The sequence below is a fragment of the Sturnira hondurensis genome, unplaced genomic scaffold (assembly GCF_014824575.4).
Source record: "Sturnira hondurensis isolate 20B ecotype Veracruz unplaced genomic scaffold, ASM1482457v3 Scaffold0001920, whole genome shotgun sequence".
Taxonomy (NCBI): Eukaryota; Metazoa; Chordata; class Mammalia; order Chiroptera; family Phyllostomidae; genus Sturnira; species Sturnira hondurensis.
This window is the reverse complement of record NW_028074551.1, coordinates 362,099-383,962: the sequence shown is the minus strand read 5'-3', so window position 1 is coordinate 383,962 and position 21,864 is coordinate 362,099. Positions and strand designations below refer to the sequence as shown.

The 21,864-nt window shown below is 37.1% G+C and overlaps 1 protein-coding gene across 1 annotated transcript in view; it reads left to right on the top strand.

Moving 5' to 3' along the window:
• The window catches only part of IPO5 (importin 5), a 51,881-nt gene that overhangs the window by 14,964 nt on the left and 15,053 nt on the right, over positions 1-21,864 (top strand). Inside the window, exons 4-13 of the mRNA XM_037038001.1 lie at positions 757-859; positions 6,245-6,341; positions 6,585-6,689; positions 8,722-8,844; positions 8,927-9,047; positions 11,018-11,105; positions 12,958-13,064; positions 17,474-17,598; positions 17,691-17,780; positions 17,865-18,038. Coding sequence (XP_036893896.1) covers positions 757-859; positions 6,245-6,341; positions 6,585-6,689; positions 8,722-8,844; positions 8,927-9,047; positions 11,018-11,105; positions 12,958-13,064; positions 17,474-17,598; positions 17,691-17,780; positions 17,865-18,038 — 1,133 coding nt within the window. The remainder of the gene's footprint in view (positions 1-756; positions 860-6,244; positions 6,342-6,584; positions 6,690-8,721; positions 8,845-8,926; positions 9,048-11,017; positions 11,106-12,957; positions 13,065-17,473; positions 17,599-17,690; positions 17,781-17,864; positions 18,039-21,864) is intronic.

Sequence of the window (21,864 nt, the reverse complement as noted above, 5' to 3'; positions counted from 1 at the left end):
GCATAATATGCCAAAAATGTTGTGTATCTTCTTCAGTATTAAAATGACTGCACAAAAATTCACTAGTTTTGATTTTTTTATTGCATGCTGATATGACAGCTTTCCCAATACAATCTAACAAAATTGTTTGAATGAAGTTAAGACAAATAAGCACTACTAGAGCCATCTGATGGAAAAAACCTAAATGACCTTTTTGGCCAACCCAGTACAACTCAAGTTCTTTGTAAGAGTATAACTAATGAGTCCGTTAACTAATAGAGTAGTTTATTAAGATTTCTCATTTTCATTATACAGTATGACAAACATTATTTTAAAATCTTGTTGAAAGGTAAATACATTGATAACATCTGATAGGACTTAAAACTGGAAAGTGTGAGCACCCCACTCTGAGTCCAGGTTTCAAGACTTTGTTACCATATATTAACTTTGCCTTCTTCTAAAACTCTTTAATAACAATAGTATATGTTAAAGATTCAACCAGTCAAACAGTCCTAGTTATATCATTTCTCAATCCCCCTCCTTCTAAATGACTACTGTTACTCTCTGTGCTTAAGTAACTCAAATATAAGCAGTTGCTTTTTACAAGATTATTATGTTATTTTTAGGTTAAAGGACCTAATTATATTGGAATTTTTAAAAATATATACAGTAAATGACATTTTTGACTACCGCATATTTCAAATAAGACTTATAATGAAAGGATTCACCCTTTAGTTTTGACTTACATACTTTATGCCTGGACTTTTTTGTTTTTAGATGAGGATGGTAACAACCAATGGCCTGAAGGTTTGAAGTTCCTTTTTGATTCAGTCAGCTCTCAAAATGTGGGATTGCGAGAAGCCGCCCTTCACATTTTCTGGTATATACACTGATCTCATTTTTTATTTTTTAAAGTTGAACGTCATGAATATGCAAAGAACATTTGATTTTTTTAGTCTAACTTAACTTTTTTTTTAGTTTTTTAATATAATTTATTGATTATGCTATTACAGTTGTCCCATTTTCCCTCATTCATTCCCCTCTGCACTCCACACCCCTCCCACCAGCATCGTTGCCCCCCCTTAGTTACTGTCCATGGGTCATACATATAAGCTCTTTGGCTTCTACATTTCCTATACTATTCTCTTTTTTTTAAATGAGTTTATTTTTTTTTAAAGATCTGATTTATGTTTAGAGAGAAGGAGAGGGAGGGAGAAAAAGGGGGAGAGAAACATCAGTGTCGGGTTGCCTCTTGGGAGCCCCTCACCAGGGACTAGGCCTGCAACCCAGGCATGTGCCCTGACTGGGAATCAAATCTGCCACCCTTTGGTATACAGGCCCATGCTCAATCCACTGAGCTACACCAGCCAGTTTCCTATACTCTTCTTAGCCTCCCCTGTCTATTTTCTACCTGTTATTTATGCTACTTATTCCCTATATCTCTTCTGCTATTTCCACCTCCCCTTCCCTGCTCATAACCCTCCAAGTATCTCGATTTCTGTGATTCTATACCTGTTCTAGTTGTTCGCTCAGTTCATTTTTGTGTTTGTTTTTTTAGATTTGGTTGTTGACAGTTGTGAGTTTGTTGTCATTTTTACTGTTTATATATATATTTTTAAATTATTTATTTATCTCTATTGGGGAAGGGAAGGAGAGAAATATCAATGTATAGTTGCCTCTCATGAGAGTCCCCCGCTGGGGACTGGCCTGCAACCGAAGTATGTGCCCTGACTGGGAATCGAACCGCAATTGTCTGGTTCATAGGCACGTACTCAGTCCACTGAGCTACACCAGCCAGGGCTTACTGTTTATATTTTTGATCTTCTTCTTAGATTGAGTCCCTTTAACATAGCATAATAAGGGTTTGGTGATGATGAACTCCTTGCACTTGATCTTATCTGGGAAGCACTTTATCTGCCCTTCCATTCTAAATGATAGCTTTGCTGGATAATGTAATATTGGAGGTAGGTCCTTGCATTTCATGACTTTGAATACTTCTTTCCAGCCCCTTCTTCCCTGTAAGGTTTCTTTTGAGAAATCAGCTGGCAGTCTTATGGGAACTCCTTTTAGGCAACTCCCCTTTTCTCCTGTTGCTTTTAAAATTCTCTCCTCTTTCATCTTGAATAATGTAATTATAAAGTGCCTTGGTATGTTCTTCCTTGGGTCCACCTTCTTTGGGACTCTTTGAGCTTCCTGGACTTCCTAGAAGACTATTTCATTTCCAGATTACGGAAGTTTTCCTTCCTTATTTTTTTCAAATAGGTTTTTCATTTTTTGCTCTTCTCCTTCTGGCACTTCTATAATTTGGATATTGGAAATTTAAAGTTGTCTTGGAGGCTCCTAAGCTTCTCCTCATTGTTTTGAATTCTTGTTTCTTCATTCTGTTCTGATTGAATGTTTGTTTATTTTTTTTAAATAATGTATTTCATTGATTATGCAATTACAGTTCTTCCATTCCCCCCTTAATTCCCCTCCACCCCCCCTCCCACCCACATTTCCCACACTACTCTTGCCCTCCCCCTGTCTATTTTCTTTACACCGTCTATGCTAATTATTCTCTGTACCTTCTCCCACCTCTCCTCCTCCTCCCACTCCCCTGTTGCTAACCCTCCATGTGATCTCCATTTCTGTGGCTCTGCTCCTGTTCTAGCTGTCCACTTAGTGTGCTTTTGTTTTAGGTGTGGTTGTTAATAACTGTGAGTTTGCTGTCCTTCCACTGTTAATATTTTTCATCTTCTTTTTCTTAGATAAGTCCCTTTAACATTTCATATAATAAGGGCTTGGTGATGATGAACTCCTTGAACTTGACCTTATCTGAGAAGCACTTTATCTGTCCTTCCATTCTAAATGAAAGCTTTGGTGGATAGAGCAATCTTGGCTGTAGGACTTTGGATTTCATGACTTGGAATACTTCTTTCCAGCCCCTTCTTGCCTGTAAGGTCTCTTTTGAGAAATCAGCTGACAGTCTGATGGCAACTCCTTGTAGGTGACTGTCTCTCTATCTTGCTGCTTCTAGAATTCTCTCCTTCATTTTAATCTTGACTAATGTAATTATGATGTGCCTTGGTGTGTTCTTCCTTGGGTCCACCTTCTTTGGGACTCTTTGAGCATCCTGGACTTCCTGGAAGTCTATTTCCTTTGGCAGATTGGGGAAGTTCTTTTTTATTATTTGTTCAAATAAGTTTTCCACTTGTTGCTGTTCCTCTTCCCCTGTGGTACACCTATAATTTGGATGTTGGAACATTTAAAGATGTCCTGGAGGTTTCTAAGCCTCTCTTCATTTTTTTGAATTCTTGTTTCTTCATTTTTTGTTGTTTGTTTGTTCTTTCTTCCTTCTGGTCCACTCCATTGATTTGAGTCCCAGTTTTCTTTTTATCACTTTTGGTTCCCTGTGCTTTTCCTTCATTTCACTTAGTGTAGCCTTCATTTTTTCACCTAATTTGCGAGCAAAATCAACCAGTTCTGTGAGCATCCTGATTACGAGTATTTTGAACTGTGCATCTGATAGGTTGGCTATCTCCTGGTCACTTAAAAGTATTGGCTCTGGGGCTTTGATTTGTTCTTTTGTTTGAGCCATAATGTTTTGGTCAGGTCGCACCTGTTACATATGAGGGGCGGAGACTTAGGTGTTCCATAGGGCAGGTCAACCCAGTCACTTGGGTATGATGCTATATGTTGGGTGGGGTTAGGGGGGGAACTATGGCACTTGCTCCACTTGTATTTCAGTCCCCTCTGCTGTTTCCCACGCACAAATTCTGCCCTTCTGGTGCTGGTTTCCAGGTGGGTGGGCTTGTGTAGGTTCTTGGACCCTGTGGGTCTCTCCAACAAACTCTCCTGTGAGGCTGAGAGTCTCTCCCGGCATCTCCACCACAATAGTGTTTTCAATCAGTGCTTTTATGCTTTATCGCCTGGAGCTGGGCCCTGGGTTGTGCATTCTGTCTTGCTGCCAGTTTTTGCCTGGTTTATTTGCACTCGAATGTGTGACTATGACAGGCAGCGGCCTTTGGCACCTCATTGGGTCTGCTCGTTTCCTCCCCGGGCCTGGGGTCTGCTAGCACCACACCGCTGGCATTCCTGCCTATGCACCCAGGTCTGTCAGCCACTGCCTTTTCCTGCCGTGACCCCTCTTCACTAGCCGCCACTCTGTGCCTCTTATTGGTGTGGATGAATAGTTGTTGGACTTGCATACATTTCAATTTTCTGTCTTTTCTGGTTGTGTTTTTGTTTCTAAATCTTTGTTGTTCTTAATTTTGGTTGTGCGGGGAGGCACAGTGTTTTTACCTATACCTCCATCATGGCCGGAAGTCTCTGTTTATTTCTTCCTTTGGTCCAAATCGTTGATTTGAGTCCCTGTATCCATTCTATCACTGTTGGGTTCCTTGTACATTTTCCTTTATTTCAGCTTTTATAGTCTTCACTTTTTTTTCCCTCTATTTTGTGATCATACTCAACCAGTTCTATCAGCATCCTGATTATCAGTGTTTTAAACTTTGCATCTGATAGGTTGGCTATCTCTTCATTGCTTTGCTGTATTTTTTCTGGAGCTTTGATCTGTTCTTTCATTCAGGCCCTTTTTTTTTTTTTTTTTTTTTGTCTTGGCGGGCTTATTACATTCAGAGCGGTAGAGCCTTAGTTATTTTCCGGGGCTGGGCAACGCACATCATTGGGTTTGGTGCTCTATGTAGGGGAGGGATCTGAGAGGGAACAATGCCACATGTTCTGTTCTCTGCTGGTTTTCAGTCACTTCCTCAGCTACCCACAAGCAAATCAGGCCCTTCTAGTGCATATTTCCCAGGTGGTTGGTTTTGTGTACATTCTAACACCCTGTGGGTATCTCCAATGAACTCTCTGTGAGGCTGGGAGTTTCTCCCACCACCTCAACCCTCACCGGTTTTTTCAGTCAAGTTTTGAGACTTTATTTCCCCACCTTGGGACTCTGTGTTGCATAGTCTATCTCGTTCCCCCATTGTTCCTCCAGGTTTATCTACAGGCAAATATGGGCCACCACTTTGCCAGTCCCAGTTCTCCAGCTGCCAGCTTTCTCTGAGTCCCTCTTCACCAGGCTGCCCATCTTGGCCCCTCCTTCTGATCTGGATGAATGTTTTTTTAACTCCTTGGCTGTCAGACTTCCATCTAGTGTGATTTTCTGTCAGTTCAGGTTGTTTTTTGTTTTTGAACTTGTCCTCCTTTTGGTTTTGCAAGGAATCACAGTTTATCCTCCTACACCTCCATCTTTGCCAGAAGTTTCTGCAAAGTTCCTAACAACTTTTTACACTTAACATAATACCTTCAATAAACTTTGTATTTGATTTGGAAGTAAAGCTGAAAAAAAATCTTTGTATTTCATATTATGATCCTCATTTGTATATAAGGTTTCTGGAGCTTGATTTCTTTCCTGTTTTTTATTATTGTGAAAAAGTTTCTGGAATGGTTTCTTCTGCTTTATTTGGAGATTGACACAGTACTAAATGTAACTGTGAGAAAGCTGCTTTAATAATGACATCTTGAAGAAGAGAAAATGCTCATGAATCCCCATTGTTTTCTGGGTCTTCTACAGCCAAGCTTTATAAAATGTAACATTTTAATAAACTGTATTTATAAGGAGATGATCAAGGCTTAGAATGCAAAAACTATCTGCACTAAAAAAAATTCCACCCTGCTATGTAATACAGTATACTGCATTTACAATATAAGTAGATTTATAACTTTTAAATATCATACACATTTTTTTCAATATGATATACCTTGAACATCCGAAGAGGATAGGGTATATATTAAAACCATTGTCTACTTTCCTTGTCAAATGTATCTTATTTATGTCAGTAATCTAGAGTAGAGGATGAAGTAAAAGTATTTACCTAATTTAAAGTAGAGCAGAACTTAAACTGCCCTGGATCACCAAGACTAGGACCAGAATGTCAGAAAGCATGGTTGTTACAATACTACCTGAAACTGCTCTTCTCCTGTCCTGTCCTCTAAGTTAGCTTCTAACAGAGACAGTAATAAGAATAAAATATTGGACTAGGGTGGGTGACTGAGTCCTGTACGACTGGGTCTCTCCAAGTTCCCAGACTAATCCTCTTTATTGTGTTTGTTTCCATTCATCCAACACCAAAAGAGGATTGCTTAGAAGGAGGATGGGTATTCATCCTTAAGTACTAATACACAATCTTCGAGTCATACAGACATTTAATTAGATATTCTAGTTGATATTTTAACTAACATGTAATGTACTTCTTAAAAACCACTTTGGATCATTTTTTAGGAACTTTCCTGGAATTTTTGGGAACCAACAGCAGCACTACTTAGATGTCATCAAACGGATGTTAGTTCAGTGTATGCAAGATCAGGAACATCCATCGGTGAATACTTTTCATTTCATTAATGTTAACATCTAATTTAGGATAATATCTAATTTGTGAAAGAAATTTATGTATTTGGAGATTGTCTTTAATACTTTAAAGTATAAATACTAGTTTTTACTGCTAAAGGAAAATTACTAGTTTTACCGATAAAGAAAAATTTCATTTTGTGTAAAAAAACTTAAACTTGGCATCCATCTTCAATGTCTCGTGTTTGTTATTTTTTTACTCTCTTCATTTTAGATCCGAACATTATCTGCTAGAGCTACAGCTGCATTTATACTTGCAAATGAGCATAATGTTGCTCTGTTCAAACATTTTGCAGATTTGTTACCTGGATTCTTACAGGTAAGAAAATTGTTTAAAATAGGTGATAATTATATTTTTATTAGTTTCTGTAATTTAATAAATTCACATCAGAGTTCTCTAGTGCGTTCATTTATTTAGTAAATATTGATTGCCTACTGTGCGGTGTTACTAAGCATTGGGGATACAGCAGTGAACAAAATATGCAGGTCTTTGTCCCCATTGAACTTACATCTGTCTCCTAGTTTTGATAGATTCTTAGTCTCTTCAAATATTTAGGTTAGAGTTTCAGAATTTTTCTATAATGCAAATGATATAAACAACTTATGCTTATTGAATATATAATTACAAAGGTTATTCCCATTGGATCAACCAAATAACCTGTGAAATTAGCCTAAGAATCATTTTACCTAAGGTGAAACGAAGGTCACAGTGTTGGTTAGTGGTAGAATCATGTATGATTCACACCCAGATAAGACTGCAGTTTTTACTGTTACCCAGAGGGTTTAATAGTTTGTATTATAAAGTAAGTAGTTTATGGTTAATTCCCATTATTGGATGTTGAGAATAAGTTATTATTTTAAGGACACCTTCTTCCTCAGTGAGAAGATAAAATAAGATTGGCTGAGTTGGAGCAGTTATTCTTAGCTTTGTCAAACCCCAAGCCATTTTATAACAAATACTTTGTAACTTTTCATATTCTGTCCTAAAATGAAATGCATAGATAACATCTCACATATGTACATGTTTTTAAAATATCAATACACATTTTAAAATATTCAAAGAGGAAATAAAAAGAAAGTAACATATAATAAAAAAATGGCATGCTTTCCACATACAAATTCTAGGGCGTGACTACCATAAGAGACATAGTAGATGAGGTGTTTTTTTAAAGTGATCTATGCAAATGTAAGAGCTAAAAATGTGAGCGAACAGATATAGAGGTCTCGTTGACAAGTCAAACACCACAGTTGCTGTTACTACTTACTACTGATTTGATTTCCAGAAGTGGTAAAGTTTTGAATAAAATAAAAGTATTTATTCTTGATTTGTACAGTATTTACATTTAGGAGGGGTACATTTTTAAAATAATGCAAAAAATAATTTGTGGGTTAGGTTCTAGGTTCAGATAATTATGAGTTTTTTAGTTTTTGTAAGTGTCAAACATGTATGATCATGAAAAACACATGATAAGAAAGTCTTGTAAGTTCCTCAGAAGCATTTGTGTCACAGATGCAGACTATCTAGTACTCCTGGCTTTTGCCCATCTTCAGCCATGACAGTCAAGAAAATACCTGGTAGGAGAAATAGCAACCCTGTTGAGTAATGGGTTAAAGGATTTATAGGAGCTAAAACTGAAACATCCTACGTGGGTCAAAGGATTTAGTAGAAACTTTTATCCCTATGACATCAAACTGAAAAGATAGTTTAGGTCAGTGACCAAACATTAACTGTTCCATTCTGTTTTAGCAGTTTTTATTAACAAAACATCTTAAATTACTCACTAAGCCTGATTTCAGATTTTGTTCCTCTGAATTTAGAGTAAGTTAAAATGTTAGACAAAACTTCTAGGAGTTGTCACTCTGAAATAGGCAGTGGTAAATACAAAATGCACACTTAAGTACTATGGTGACCAAGCTTGACATCAAAGAGAAATAAATTGGGTAACATGGGACACTTTAAATGTATCAAATGTATTTACTGTATGTATAAAAAAGACTAGGGCATGGATGTAGGAAGGATAGAGGAAAGGGACTCCTTTTGGTTATGAAAAAAATTCCTTGATAGCCTTAAGTTTCACTGTGGTGGTTATTGTAATTTCACTGATTTTAATATTGACTTAGAATTAAATCCTTATTTTGTATGTTTCTAGTTAATATTAGTTAAAAGGAGGAGGTGTACACGGGGCTGTAGGTGGAACAAACATTTGCATAATGTAGAGTTCTGAGTTACTTAGTGAAAAATATTCTAACAGTATTTCTCTATTGTCTGCCTCTTAATGTTTTAGCTAATGAGTCATCATAAAGTGACTCTTGACCACAGACTTTTTAAAATTCTCTTTTATCTTTTCTAGGCTGTAAATGATTCATGTTACCAGAATGATGATTCAGTCCTTAAATCCCTTGTTGAGATTGCAGATACTGTTCCAAAGTATTTGCGTCCTCACTTGGAAGCTACTTTACAGCTAAGTCTAAAGGTAAAATAAATACTCCAGTAAATGTTCTGTTTATTATTTTCAGTGAGTAAACTACTAAATGTATGCAAATGTGTCTTTGTAGTTGTGTGGAGACACTAGCCTCAATAACATGCAACGCCAGCTTGCCCTTGAAGTAATTGTGACCCTCTCTGAGACTGCAGCTGCTATGTTAAGAAAACATACCAATATTGTTGCACAGACTAGTAAGTCAAAGATCTTTAAATAGTTTATATTAATGTGGAAAAATTGTTAAATAAATTTGCTGAGAGTTGTGTAAGTTCACAGATTTGTTGATACAATGAATGTCCTTTCAAAATCAGAAGAGTTTGGGAAAGTGCATCTCTATGTGTTTGTACTCAACTTGATGAATTTGCTTCAGCTCTCCAAATCCTCATGTGATAACAGGCATAACATGTGATACCTGGAAATCACTTAGAAGATGTTAAGAATTTTTTGGAGATAATTGGATAAGATATTGAAAACTAAAACATTAACAGAACTAAATATCAACTTTCCTCAAATTAAACTATAAATTTAATATAATTTCAGTCAAAACCCCAATAGAGTTGGTCATAAGATTGATCCTGAAATTCCAAGTCAAAGAAAATGGGGCCTGGAGTAGCCAAGATAATTTTTACAAACAAAATAGACATCTTGCCCTGTCAGCTGTGAAGATTTAGGAGTGGGAGCAGATCCACTCACAGGAAAGCAGAAGCTGATTTAAAAAGATGATTCATGAAAGGTCATTGTGGCGACTGGTTATTTCTATCTAAAAAAGTATACCAATCTTAAATATTCTATAACAATCAATTGGGACTGATAAAAACTAAATACAGATAACATTTTAAAAGTAAAGGTTGATAGTAGGGAAGTATTTTCAAAGACTGGATCAGAAACGATAGGTGCAAAAACATTGCTAAATTTGCTAAAAGAAAAACAATTTTTTGACCAAGTATACCATAAGTGAAATTAAAGATAAGTTACAGACTGGAAGAAAATAATTGCAATGCACACAATCAACAAAGATTTGGTATCTGGACATTAGACAAAGGTTAGTAACAGGAAATTTACAAAAGAAGAATCTGAAATAACTAAAGAACACTGCACCTTCTCAATAAAAACAAGTGTAATTGTGGAATATGACTTGTTAGAAACTTTGACAATATCAAGTGTTGATAAAGGATATGGTTAGAAGACTTTTTCACAGCTCCTGGCCACTTCACACATTGTTGTGAAATAAAACAGGCCTTTTAAACTTAGAAATATAGGCTTGTGCAACCAGTATGGAATGAAGTTCAGTGATTTTTAATACCAATGAAGATACCTGCAGCAATTTCGTGTCTTGAACTAACATTTTTCAAGGAACTAAGTATAAAAATTTCATCAAAGCAAATTTTGTAATTGGAAAAAACCAAAATGTCCATCAACAGGAAAGCATTGGTGCAATGCATTGCTGTGAAGTAAATAAAATCCACGTGTGTTGAGAAAAAAGAAAACTGCCAGAGATCCATATAGTATGATACCATAGATTATATAAAAAATAAAAGCTTGAACCCTGGCTGGTGTAGCTCAGATTGAGCACAGGCCTGCAAACCAGACAATTGCAGTTCGATTCCCAGTCAGGACGCATGCCTGGGTTGCAGGCCAGTTCCTGGTGGGGGACACACCAGAGGTAACCATACATTGATATTTCTCTCTCTCTCTCCTTCCCTTCCCCTCTAAAAGATAAAGAAATAAAATCTATAAAAAATATAAATAATAAAAAAATTTTAAATAAAAAAATAAAAGCTTGAAATAGTAGTATCTTTGTATATACATATTGAGATCTGTAGTTCACATGTAAAAACAGTTCTCGAATAGAGCTATTTATTTTGTCATGGAGCTCACTTATGCCTAATGGGGAAGAGAATGCAATAGAACATGGAAGGTTTGAGTTTTTCCCTTAATGTTACTTCTTAAAAAGAATAAGATCTAAAGCAAATGTGGCCCTCCCTAAAAGGTTAAAATTTAACAAAACAGGTGTTGGGGACATAGGCAAATAGTTTTTTTGTTTCGCTCTTTTAGAGGCAAAGTAAATTTTTTGTTTTTTACTTCTTAAAATTCTTGTGTGTAAATGATTGTATTGGCAGGAAAAAAGCAGTGGTCTTCAAGTGTGAATTACTTTTTCCTTTAGTTCCTCAGATGTTAGCAATGATGGTTGATCTGGAAGAGGACGAGGACTGGGCAAATGCAGATGAACTAGAAGATGATGATTTTGACAGGTAATCATATATACCAAATACATTGTGGAGGTTCCTTGACAGGGAAAAGCAGCATCAGGTGGCAGTGAGAGATCTCTTTCCTAATGTATTCTATAATCTGAAGTTAAACTTTTAAGTTTAGCATATGGGACATGTAGGGTTTCTGTTGTATGCATTTCCGCATCACCATTTTACTCTAAATTTTCTTCAAGATTTTTTTATTTTGAGTATCTTAACATATATATAAAGAAGCTTTATTGTGATAAATGCCTTTATATGCGCATGCTTCATTTAGAATGGTTGTTTCAGCACAGTTCCCAGTGAAACTTCTTATTTTCCTAATATAATACAATTTAACTTGAGGCTAGAGAGGAGACAGTAATGGCAAGATTTGAACAGTAGGTGACAGTACCACTGGAATTACTATTTTACTTGTTGTGACTTACAAGTCCCCCATGAATACTGATTCCTGTGGAGAAGTCAACCAAAGTCTATATTCACTGTCCAATAGCAATGATGACCCTTTACATGTACATAAAACAACACTTCAGAACTCTGCTGATTTAATAGATTCTTTCAATAGTCATAAAGGTATATCATCATATTAGATGCGAATAGAGAGAGAAGGTTGAGTGATTTGTTCAAGATTACATAACCAATTGGTAGACTGGGCTTTAATACCATCTCTCTTACTCTTCCTAGGGCATCATACTATCTCTTTAAAAAGAACAAATTATTCCCCTGAAAGGCTGGTAGTCAGTATAAGTTAACTATAACAATACTAGAAATGAAAGACATTTCACTTAGAGAATATATGGTAGTTTCTGAGGCTAATTGCCATCATTAAAAATGACTGACTTCTGGTTTAAATACTGTGTTGGATTGTATGAAGGTAGTCCTTCACTGGATATAACCTAGTAGGGCTCGGGATCGAGTTTCCTTTTTCCATTTCAGTTACTGTAATGTTCTGCTACCTGGGCCGTAATTTTCCCTGTAAAAGGCACTTGACTTTATATAGTTTATGAAGCTTTTTTTTTCTGGACCATAGGAGTACAATTTTCTTATCTGCGAGTAAATGACCATGAATATATTTTCAAGATCACTTTAAGTCTAAGACCCTCTTCTAAAGATCATTTGTAGCTTTATCTTTATATACAGATGTGGGCAAGAGTAGGCTTATAGTTGTGTGTAAACAAAACGAGTTTATTGTATTATTTTCCATACGAACAACTGTAAACCTACTTTTGTCCATCCTGTATAGTCTTGTCCTCACAAAACAGTTAAAAATTATGCACATGACAAACTCTCTATTTAATCTTGAAGTTCTAAGAAAGTACAGAAACTTTTATGCCAGATTTTCTTCAGTTTTCAGCGAAAACACTGGAATGGAGTTTTACTTATATGTAATTTTTGACAATGCAATTTATACCTCTTTAAACATAAATAAGCTTACAGTGAGGAAAAAAGTTATGTACAGTCTCAGCACCTCCTCAGTCTTCTGTGTTCTGTTCACTGATAAGTTTAAAGGATATATATCCAGGAAATGAGAAACATTTAGATTCTTCTAAATGCCCTGCTCAGACTCCTGAGTCTTCAGAGTATCCAGAAGCTAAGTTTTAGCTAGTGAGGGGTTTGTGCATGTAAAAAGAGAAGGGAGAAAGCCTTGAAAAAATAAGATGCAGACATAGGAGTTTTTAAACTACAATGAATCGTGATGATTTTATTTGCCTTCCTCCCCCTTTTAGCTTTAAGGTTTTTAACCCACAACTTACTACATATATTCAAGACTCCTTGACTTACTCTTTTTCAATCCTAGTTTAATAACATGTACTATTCTTGTGTATTTTGAACATTAAATTCTGTTGGTGTGTAGCAATGCAGTTGCTGGTGAGAGTGCTTTGGACCGAATGGCTTGTGGACTTGGTGGAAAGCTCGTTTTGCCAATGATCAAGGAACACATTATGCAAATGCTTCAAAATCGTAAGCCATAACTCTTTCAAATGATAGAATACTGAAAAGGGGCTTCTAAATCATAAGCTCTAACAAATGCTTAGATTGTGTCTAAAAATTAATCTTTATCTTTTTTATATTTTCTTTAACCTGATTTTAAATTATACTGATAAAATTCTTGTTAGTTGTCTTTCCAACTCTTTACTCTTACGCCAAAAATATTTTTCCTCTATTAAAAGTACTCAAGCACTGACCGCTGTGGCTAAGCTGATTGGGCGTCCACCCACAGAACAAAAGGTCGGTAGTTCAGTCCCCAGTTGGAGCATGTTCAAGAGGCAACTGATGGAAATTTCTCTCTATTATTGGTATTTCACTTTCTGTCTTTCTCCTTCCCTTCTCCTTGCTCTTAAGTGTGTGCTCAGGTGAGGCTAAATAATCAAGCAAGCAAGCAAGCAATCATACCCTATAGCCTTAATAGGGATTAGAGTCCAAAGCTGTACTTAATATTGGTGAAAAGTACTTTAACAATGGTAAATGGTACATAGTTCTTAGCTAACGTAAACCCCACTTTATTTTTTTGTCTGTTTTAAAAAATGAATTGCAAAATTTTTTTAATCTATAAGTTCAGAGAAGGAAAACCATTTCCAAATCCCCATAACATCCCATCATCACATTTTATGCAGCATTGAAGAAACCTTGCACATTGAGAATATATGAGGCATATCTCTGAATCAAGAATAGACATCTTTCTCTATCAGTAAATATTCATTGCTTTTCTTTAAGTTTAATTGGTAAGTTTAGTATGCAGTGATTAGTGTCAGATACTGATTGACATATTAGATTCCTACAACTATTATTCCCCAGTTGTCTCAATTTTGGCTTAATGGTATGTTGAATAATTGAAACAAATCTATATCATTTAGAGCACAGGTGGCAAACATGGCCCTCCACCTTGTTTCATCCAGCCCAGCACCTTGTTTCTACCTGGTGGCAGTGCCAAGCTCTCACTTAACTGTTATGGAGTAATTACATTTATACAGTCCTAAAATTACATTTGGCCCTTTGAAGGGCCAAAAGGTTGATGTGTGAAAATGAGTTTGACATCTCTGATTTAGAGGGAGTTCCAGCCAAGATGGAGGCATAGGTAGATGCACATTGCTTCCTTGCACAACCAAAAGAAGGATAACAACCAATAAAAAAAAAAAAAAAAAAAAAAAACAACCAGAACTGCCAGAAAATCAAACTACTTGGAAGTCCGACAGCCAAGGAATTAAGGAAGAAACATTCATCCAGGCTGATAGGAGAGGTGGAGATGTGAAGCTGGGTCAGAGAGGAAGCACAGCAAGGCAGCGGCTGGTGGACCACAACAGCCCACGTTCGAGTGCAGATAAGCTGGAAGGAACAACTGGGGCGCAAGACAATCCTCACAACCCAGGGTTCCAGCATGGGGAAATAAAGCCTCAAAACCTGTAGCTATAAAAAACTGTGGGGGTGGTGGCAGTGAGAGAAACTCCTAGTCTCATGGGAAAGTTTGTTGGAGAGGCCCACAGGGTCCTAGAATATACGCAAGCCCACCTACCCAGGAATCAGCATGTGAAAGGGCACAATCCACTTGTAGGAAGCAAAGGAAGTGACCAAAAGTGGGACAAGAATCAAGCAAGCTAGGAAGCAGCATTGTTCCCTCTTTGACCCCTCCCCCTCATATAGTGCCACAGTGTAGTTAAGTGGGTGGCCCTGCCCTGTTGAATATCTAAGAATCTGCTCCTTAAACGTAACAAGTGCACTAAGACAAAGAAATATGGCCCAGATGAAAGAACAGATCAAAACTCCTGAAAAGAAATAAAGAACAACAAGATAGACAACCTATCAGATGCAGACACTGGTAACTGGGATGCTTAAAGAAATGATTGAGTATGGTCACATTATAAAGGGAGAAATGAAGGCTATCCAAACTGAAAAAAAGGAAAATACACAAAGAACCAACAGATAAGGGAGGAAACTGGGAATCAAATCAATGATTAGGGGAAAAGGAAGAAATAAACATCTAATCAGAACAGAATGAAGAAACAAATTCAAAAAACTGAGGAAAGGCTAAGGAACCCCTGGGACAACACTAAATGTTCAATATCCTAATCATAGGGGTGCCAGAAGGAGAAGAGGAAGAGCAAGAAGTCGAAAACTTACTTGAAGAAATAACAAAGGAAAACTTCCCCAATCTGGAAAAGGAAATAGACTTCTAGGAAGTCCAGGAAGCTCAGAGAGTCTCAGAGAAGGTGGACCCAAGGAAGCACACACCAAGGCACTTCATAATTACATTACCCAAGATTAAAGAGGAGAGAATTTTAAAAGCAAGAGAAAAGGAGAGTTTTCTACAAAGGAGTTCCCATAAGACTATCAGCTGATTTCTCAAGAAAAACCTTCATGCAGGAAGTGGCTGGATGGAAGTATTCAAAGTCAGGAAAGCAAGAACCTACATCCAATATTACATTATCCAGCAAAGCTATCATTTGGAATGGAAGGGCAGATAAAGTACTCCCCAGATAAGGTCAAGTTAAAGGAGTTCGTCATCACCAAGCCCTTATTATATGAAATGTTAAAGGGGCTTATCTAAGAAAAAGATAAACTGAACAGTAAAATGGAAACAAACAAAACTATCAACAGCTAAACCTAAAAGTCAAAAACTAAGAAAACATCTAGAACAGGAACAGAATCACAGAAATGGAGGTCACATGGAGGGTTATCATTTGGGGGAAAGGGGCAGAATTGGGGGAAAAAGGTACAGGGAATAAGCATAATTGGTAGGTACAAAATAGACAAGGGAGGTTAAGAATAGCATAGGAAATGAAGAAGCCAACAAACTTACATGTACAACCCATGGACAGTGAAGGGAAGGGTGATAAAGGGGAGCAAAAATGAGACAACTGTTAATAGTATAATATACTATATTGATATGCTGTCAATAAAATGTACTTAAAGATTTATATAATTAAAACATTTTTTTAATATTTTATGTATTTTAAGAGAGGGGAAGGGAAGGAGAAAGAGAAACATCAATGTGTGGTTTTCTCTCGAGTGCCCCCCTACTGGGGACCTGACCTGCAATCCAGGCATTACATCCTGACTGGGAATCAAACTGGCGACCCCTTGGTTCACAGGTCTGTGCTCAATCCACTGAGCTACACCAGCTAGGGCTAAAACATAATGTCATTATGAGTGATAAAGTTTTAATGCTTAAGATCAACATTAGCAGATTTATCAGAAAATCTCTACAGTAGAATTAGTTTTCATTAGAGTTCTCTTTACGTGGGTTTTGGACTCTCCAAAGTGAAAAATTAAGTATGATATATTTTAGGATTTTTCTACAACATGCTTAACTCTTATACTACCAGTTCTTGAACTTTCCCTTTGGATTGCTTTACAGTCTTAAAAATTGCTGAGGATTCCACAGTGCTTTTGTTATGTGTGTTCATATGGGAAACAATACAATAATTAATAATGCAAGTGTACATTCTTTGTTTCCTGTACTCAAAATTGTAAACCTGCTTTTCCCCTGCCTTGTATGCATGTATATTTTGCCTTGTTCTACAAGGAAATTGAAACAGCCTAAGGTGAACAATAATATATAAATATTTAGAAGTGGGAGTCATGGAAATTATATATTAGAATAGGATATGAAGTCTAGTAAAAATAAGCATTGCTTAACTAATGTTCTGTTAACCAAAAAGCACATATACATTATTAATATTAGAATACAAATAAGGTTCACCCATATTTATTTACCACATTACTAAACAAAAATTATTTTAAAGCAATATTTTTTCTCCTTGGCTTTTTTTCTTTTTAAGGAAATACTATTGTGGGAATCAGTAAATCTGTATTCAATAAACAGGAGTGTGTGAAACAGAAAATCCAGATATTTATTGCTTGTAGTAAAGTATTAGGAGAAAAGTCTCTTCATCATGAGTAATTTATAAATACTAATACTAAAGCTCTTAGCTTTCATATATTGCCTTTTAACTCTCGGCATAGAAATGATTATGTGACATAACCACAGTTAACAATACAATGAAATGACCTAGTCAGTCCTACTTTTTCTATCCAGTTTTTTCTTAAGATTTTATTTATTTATCTTTAGAGGGGAAGGGAAGGAGAGAGGGAGAGAAACATCAATGTATGGTTCCTCTCATGCATCCCCTGCTGGGAACTGGCCTGCAACCCAGGCATGTGCCCTGACTGGGAATTGAACTGTGATCCTCTGGTTCACAGGCCCATGCTCAATCCACTGAGCTACACCAGCCAGGACTATCCTGTTTTTTAAAATAAATAAATGTATAAAAATATTTTGTTACTCTTTTCAAAATAAGAACTTTTTGTGCTTCTACTGGAATGACATGTTTGTAATGTCTCATTGCTATTTTTTTATTTTTAATTTTCTATAGCTGACTGGAAATATCGGCATGCAGGATTAATGGCTTTATCTGCCATTGGTGAAGGATGCCACCAGCAGATGGAAGGAATTCTAAATGAGATAGTAAATTTTGTATTGCTTTTTCTTCAGGATCCTGTAAGTACCAATAAATGTTTTTTTCATAATTATTACTACAGTTTCACATGGGAAATGGATAGCCTTTACTAATACCAAGGAGTGTATTCCAGCATCCAAGAGTAAGGTATGCAGCCTGTAATGCTGTGGGGCAGATGGCTACAGATTTTGCACCTGGTTTCCAAAAGAAATTCCATGAGAAGGTAAATAACAAGTCCTCAGACACTCAAACTTTAAGAAGAGTGGTGACATTTCAAAATGTATGCTGACATGATTTCATTTCACAGGTGATTGCAGCCTTGCTGCAGACCATGGAAGACCAAGGTAATCAGCGAGTGCAGGCCCATGCTGCTGCTGCTCTCATAAACTTTACTGAGGACTGTCCCAAGTCACTGCTTATTCCATATTTGGATAATTTGGTGAAACATCTGCATTCCATCATGGTACTTAAGCTTCAAGAGGTAAGTTGTAAGGCCTTTAAGCTCCCTAGTTAGATATTAATTTAGGTCAGTTTGATGAATAAGACCACTAGAGAAAGGGGGACTTTTCAGCTATATGGCTATATAAAACAGAAAGTTAGAGGGACATTCTAGGCTTGACCAGAGAATGAGCCAGTTTTGGAATAGGGAAGATAACGGCCTAGAAGTTAGGTAAAATTGATACATGGAAGGCCTTGAACACAAAATTATTTTTAAACTATTTTATCTAAACTTGGAAGAACCAGTTTATGTTCTTAATTGCTGTGAGAAATCATGATAATGTGATTTTAGGAAATCAGCACAGTAGCATTGTGGGACAAACGAAGAGTCAATTTAAGGCAAGACCATCTTAATCATTGTTCAAGGACCTTGGGTGGTAATACTGGAAATTGGGAGAAAGGTGACTAAAAAACATTTCTTGGGAAGCATTAGCAGTTTCTTTCTACCAGTTTGAATTTTAAATATGAAAGAGAAGGGAAAAAAATGTTGACTACTCTCCTAATCTAGGTGATAGAAGTAAAGATGTGAAAAAGAATTCTTTCACGTTCCATTCTTTTTGCTTTAAATATGTTATTTTTAAAGTACAGCCTGGCTATTCAAATAGAAAATGGTTTGTAGTTAGTTATAGCTTAAATAAGAGAGGCAACCTACAAACAATTGAATGGTTTTAGTACAGCAGTGTATGTGGGTAAGGAAAGTGAAGATTGGGTCCTACTTATCAAGTACAATGAAAATAAATTGCTACTATAAAAATGAAATGAATAAAAAGGACATAAAAGCCTTTAACTATTTAACAGATATAAAGTTACTATTAAATTGCTAAAAAAGTTTTTTGATAATATATTTTATTGATTATGCCATAACAGTTGTCCCATTTCCCCTCTTCACTCCCCTCCACCCTGCATACACCCTCCCACCCACATTTCTCCCCTTTAGTTCATGTCCATGTGTCATAAGTTCTTTACTTTCTACATTTCCTGCACTACCCTTGCCTTCCCACTGTCTATTTTCTCCCCACTGTCATGCTACTTATTCTCTGTACCTTCTCCCACTTCTCCTCCTCCCACTTCCCTGTTGCTAACCCTCCATGTGATCTCCATTTCTTTGGCTCCACTCCTGTTCTAGCTGTTTGCTTAGTTTGCTTTTGTTTTAGGTGTGGTTGTTAATAACTGTGAGTTTGCTGTCCTTTCACTGTTCATATTATCTTCTTTTCCTTAGATAAGTCCCTTTAACATTTCACATAATAAGGGCTTGGTGATGATGAACTCCTTGAGTTTGACCTTACCTGAGAAGTATTTTATCTGCCCTTCCATTCTAAATGAAAACTTTACTGGATAGAGCAATCTTGGATATAGGTCTTTGTATTTCATGACTTGGAATACTTCTTTCCAGCCCTTCTTGCCTGCAAGGTCTCTTTTGAGAAAGCAGCTAACAGTCTGATGGGAATTCCTTTCGTAGGTGACTGTTTCTTTATCTCTTGCTGCTTTTAGAATTCTCTCCTTCATTTTAATCTTGGGTAATTATGATGTGCCTTGGTGTGTTCTTCCTTAGGTCCAGCTTCTTTTGGACTCTCTAAGCATCCTGGACTTCCTGGAAGTCTATTTCCTTTGCCAAATTGGGGAAGTTCTCCTTTATTATTTGTTCAGATAAGTTTTGCACTTGTTGCTCTTCCTTTTCCCCTTCTGGATACCCCTATGATTCGGATGTTGGAACATTTAAAGATGTCCTGGAGATTCCTAAGCCTCTCCTCATTTTTTTTTTTTTTGAATTCTTGTTTCTTCATTATTTTCTGTTTGTTTCTTTCTTCTGATCCACTCCATTGATTTGAGTCCCAGTTTTCTTTCAATCACTATTGGTTCCTTGTGCATTTTCCTTTATTTCACTTAGTGTAGCCTTCATTTTCTCATCTAATTTGTGACTAAAATCAACCAGTTCTGTGAGCATCCTCATCACCAGTGTTTTGAACTGTGCACCTGGTAGGTTGGCTATCTCCTGGTCACTTAAAAGTATTGGCTCCGGGGCTTTGATTTGTTCTTCTGTTTGAGCCATAATTTTTGGGTCAGGTCATGCCTGTTATGTAGTGAGCTGCAGAGCCGTAGATGTTCACCAGGCAGGTTGACCCAGTCACTGGGTTATGATGCTGTATGTGGGAGTGGGGTCAGAGAGGGAACAATGGCACTTGCTCTGCTCTCCCTCAGATCCCAGTCCCCTCTGCGGCTTCCCACAAGCAAATTGGGCCCTTCTGGTACTGGTTCCCAAGTGGGTGGGCTTGTGCATGTTCTAGGACCCTGTGGGTCTTTCCAACAAATTCCCCTGTGAGGCTGGGAGTCTCTCCTGGCATCTCAACCCCCACAAGTGTTTTCATTTGGTGCTTTTAGGCTCTATTTTCCATTGCTATAGCCCTGGATTGCATGGTCTGTCTTGCTGCCTCTTTCTGCCTAGTTTATCTGTGTACGAATGTGTGACCTTGGTTACCCAACCACCTTGTGCTCCTCACTGGGTCTGCTCGTTTCCTCCCCACGCCTGGGGTCCGCTAGCCCCGTGCTGCCTGCGTGCCCTGGTCTGCCAACCACCACCTTTTTCCACAGGGACCCCTCTTCACCTGCCTCAGACTCCACCCCTCTTACCTGTCTGGATGAATGGTTGTCAGCCTTTCACACAGTTCAGTTTTCTGCCTGTTCTGGTTGTGATTTTGTTTCTAAATCTTTGTTGTCCTTAATTTTGGTTGTGTGAGGAGGCACAGTGCTTCCACCTATGCCTCCATTTTGGCCAGAAGTCAAATTGGTATAAAAGTTTCTAACTCTCAGTTCCTCTACTTTAACATGAACTTGTAACAGATGGTTTTTAAACTACTTTTTGCATAGCACTGGTCTAAAGAAGAACAAAAAAACAAAACAAGATAAGCGAAAAAAAATTCATAGGCACAACAGTATGGTGCTTACCAGAGAGGAGAGGGGTTGGTAGGATGTGGAAACAGGTAAAGGGAGTATGAATGGTGATGGAAGAAGATTTGACTTAGGTTTGGTGGACACACAGTACAATGATGTATTATAGATTTGTGCACCTGAAACCTATACAATTTTATTAGCTGGTGTCACTCCAATAAGTTCAATAACTAAAAAATAAAAGATACAGTGTCTCAGCCCTGGCTCATGTGGCTTGGTTAATTGAATGCTGGCCTGGGAACCAAAAGGTCACCTGTTCAATTCCAGACCAGGCTACCTGGCCTGGGTTGTAGGCTAGGTCTCCAATTGGGGGTGTTGGAGAGTGTTGGCAACCAGTCGACATATCTCTCACACATTTATGTTTCTCTCCCTCTCTTTCTACCTCCCTTTCCCCCTCTCTAAAAATAAATACAATCTTTAAAATATATATATAGTGTCTTAGAAGGCAAAGAAATGGGTTTAAAACAAAGAATTTGTACAATGCCATATGATAGCAGAATAGGAATATGATGAAGGAACGTGAATTTATCTGAGGATAAAGATGTAGGCCCAGGTTGAAGGCAGATTGGTTGGCTAGTTAAAACAGGAATAGATAACCAAACATGATTTTACAAATAAGTTGAATAGAGGGCTTAAACATAGAGTTAGAAAAGAGAATAAGTTAACCTCTTAAAGGAATGGTGGAATTTATAATACAAGGTGAGGAGCTCTGGGAAGAGTGCGAGTGTTGTTTTCTCCATGGGGAAAATGGAGAAAACTTGAAGTAGTTACTGGGTCAAGTATTCAAATTAATCCTTAGGAATTATAAATAGTATTACCAGGTGACAGCATAAGTTTAGCTGACACCTGGTAGTGACAAATAC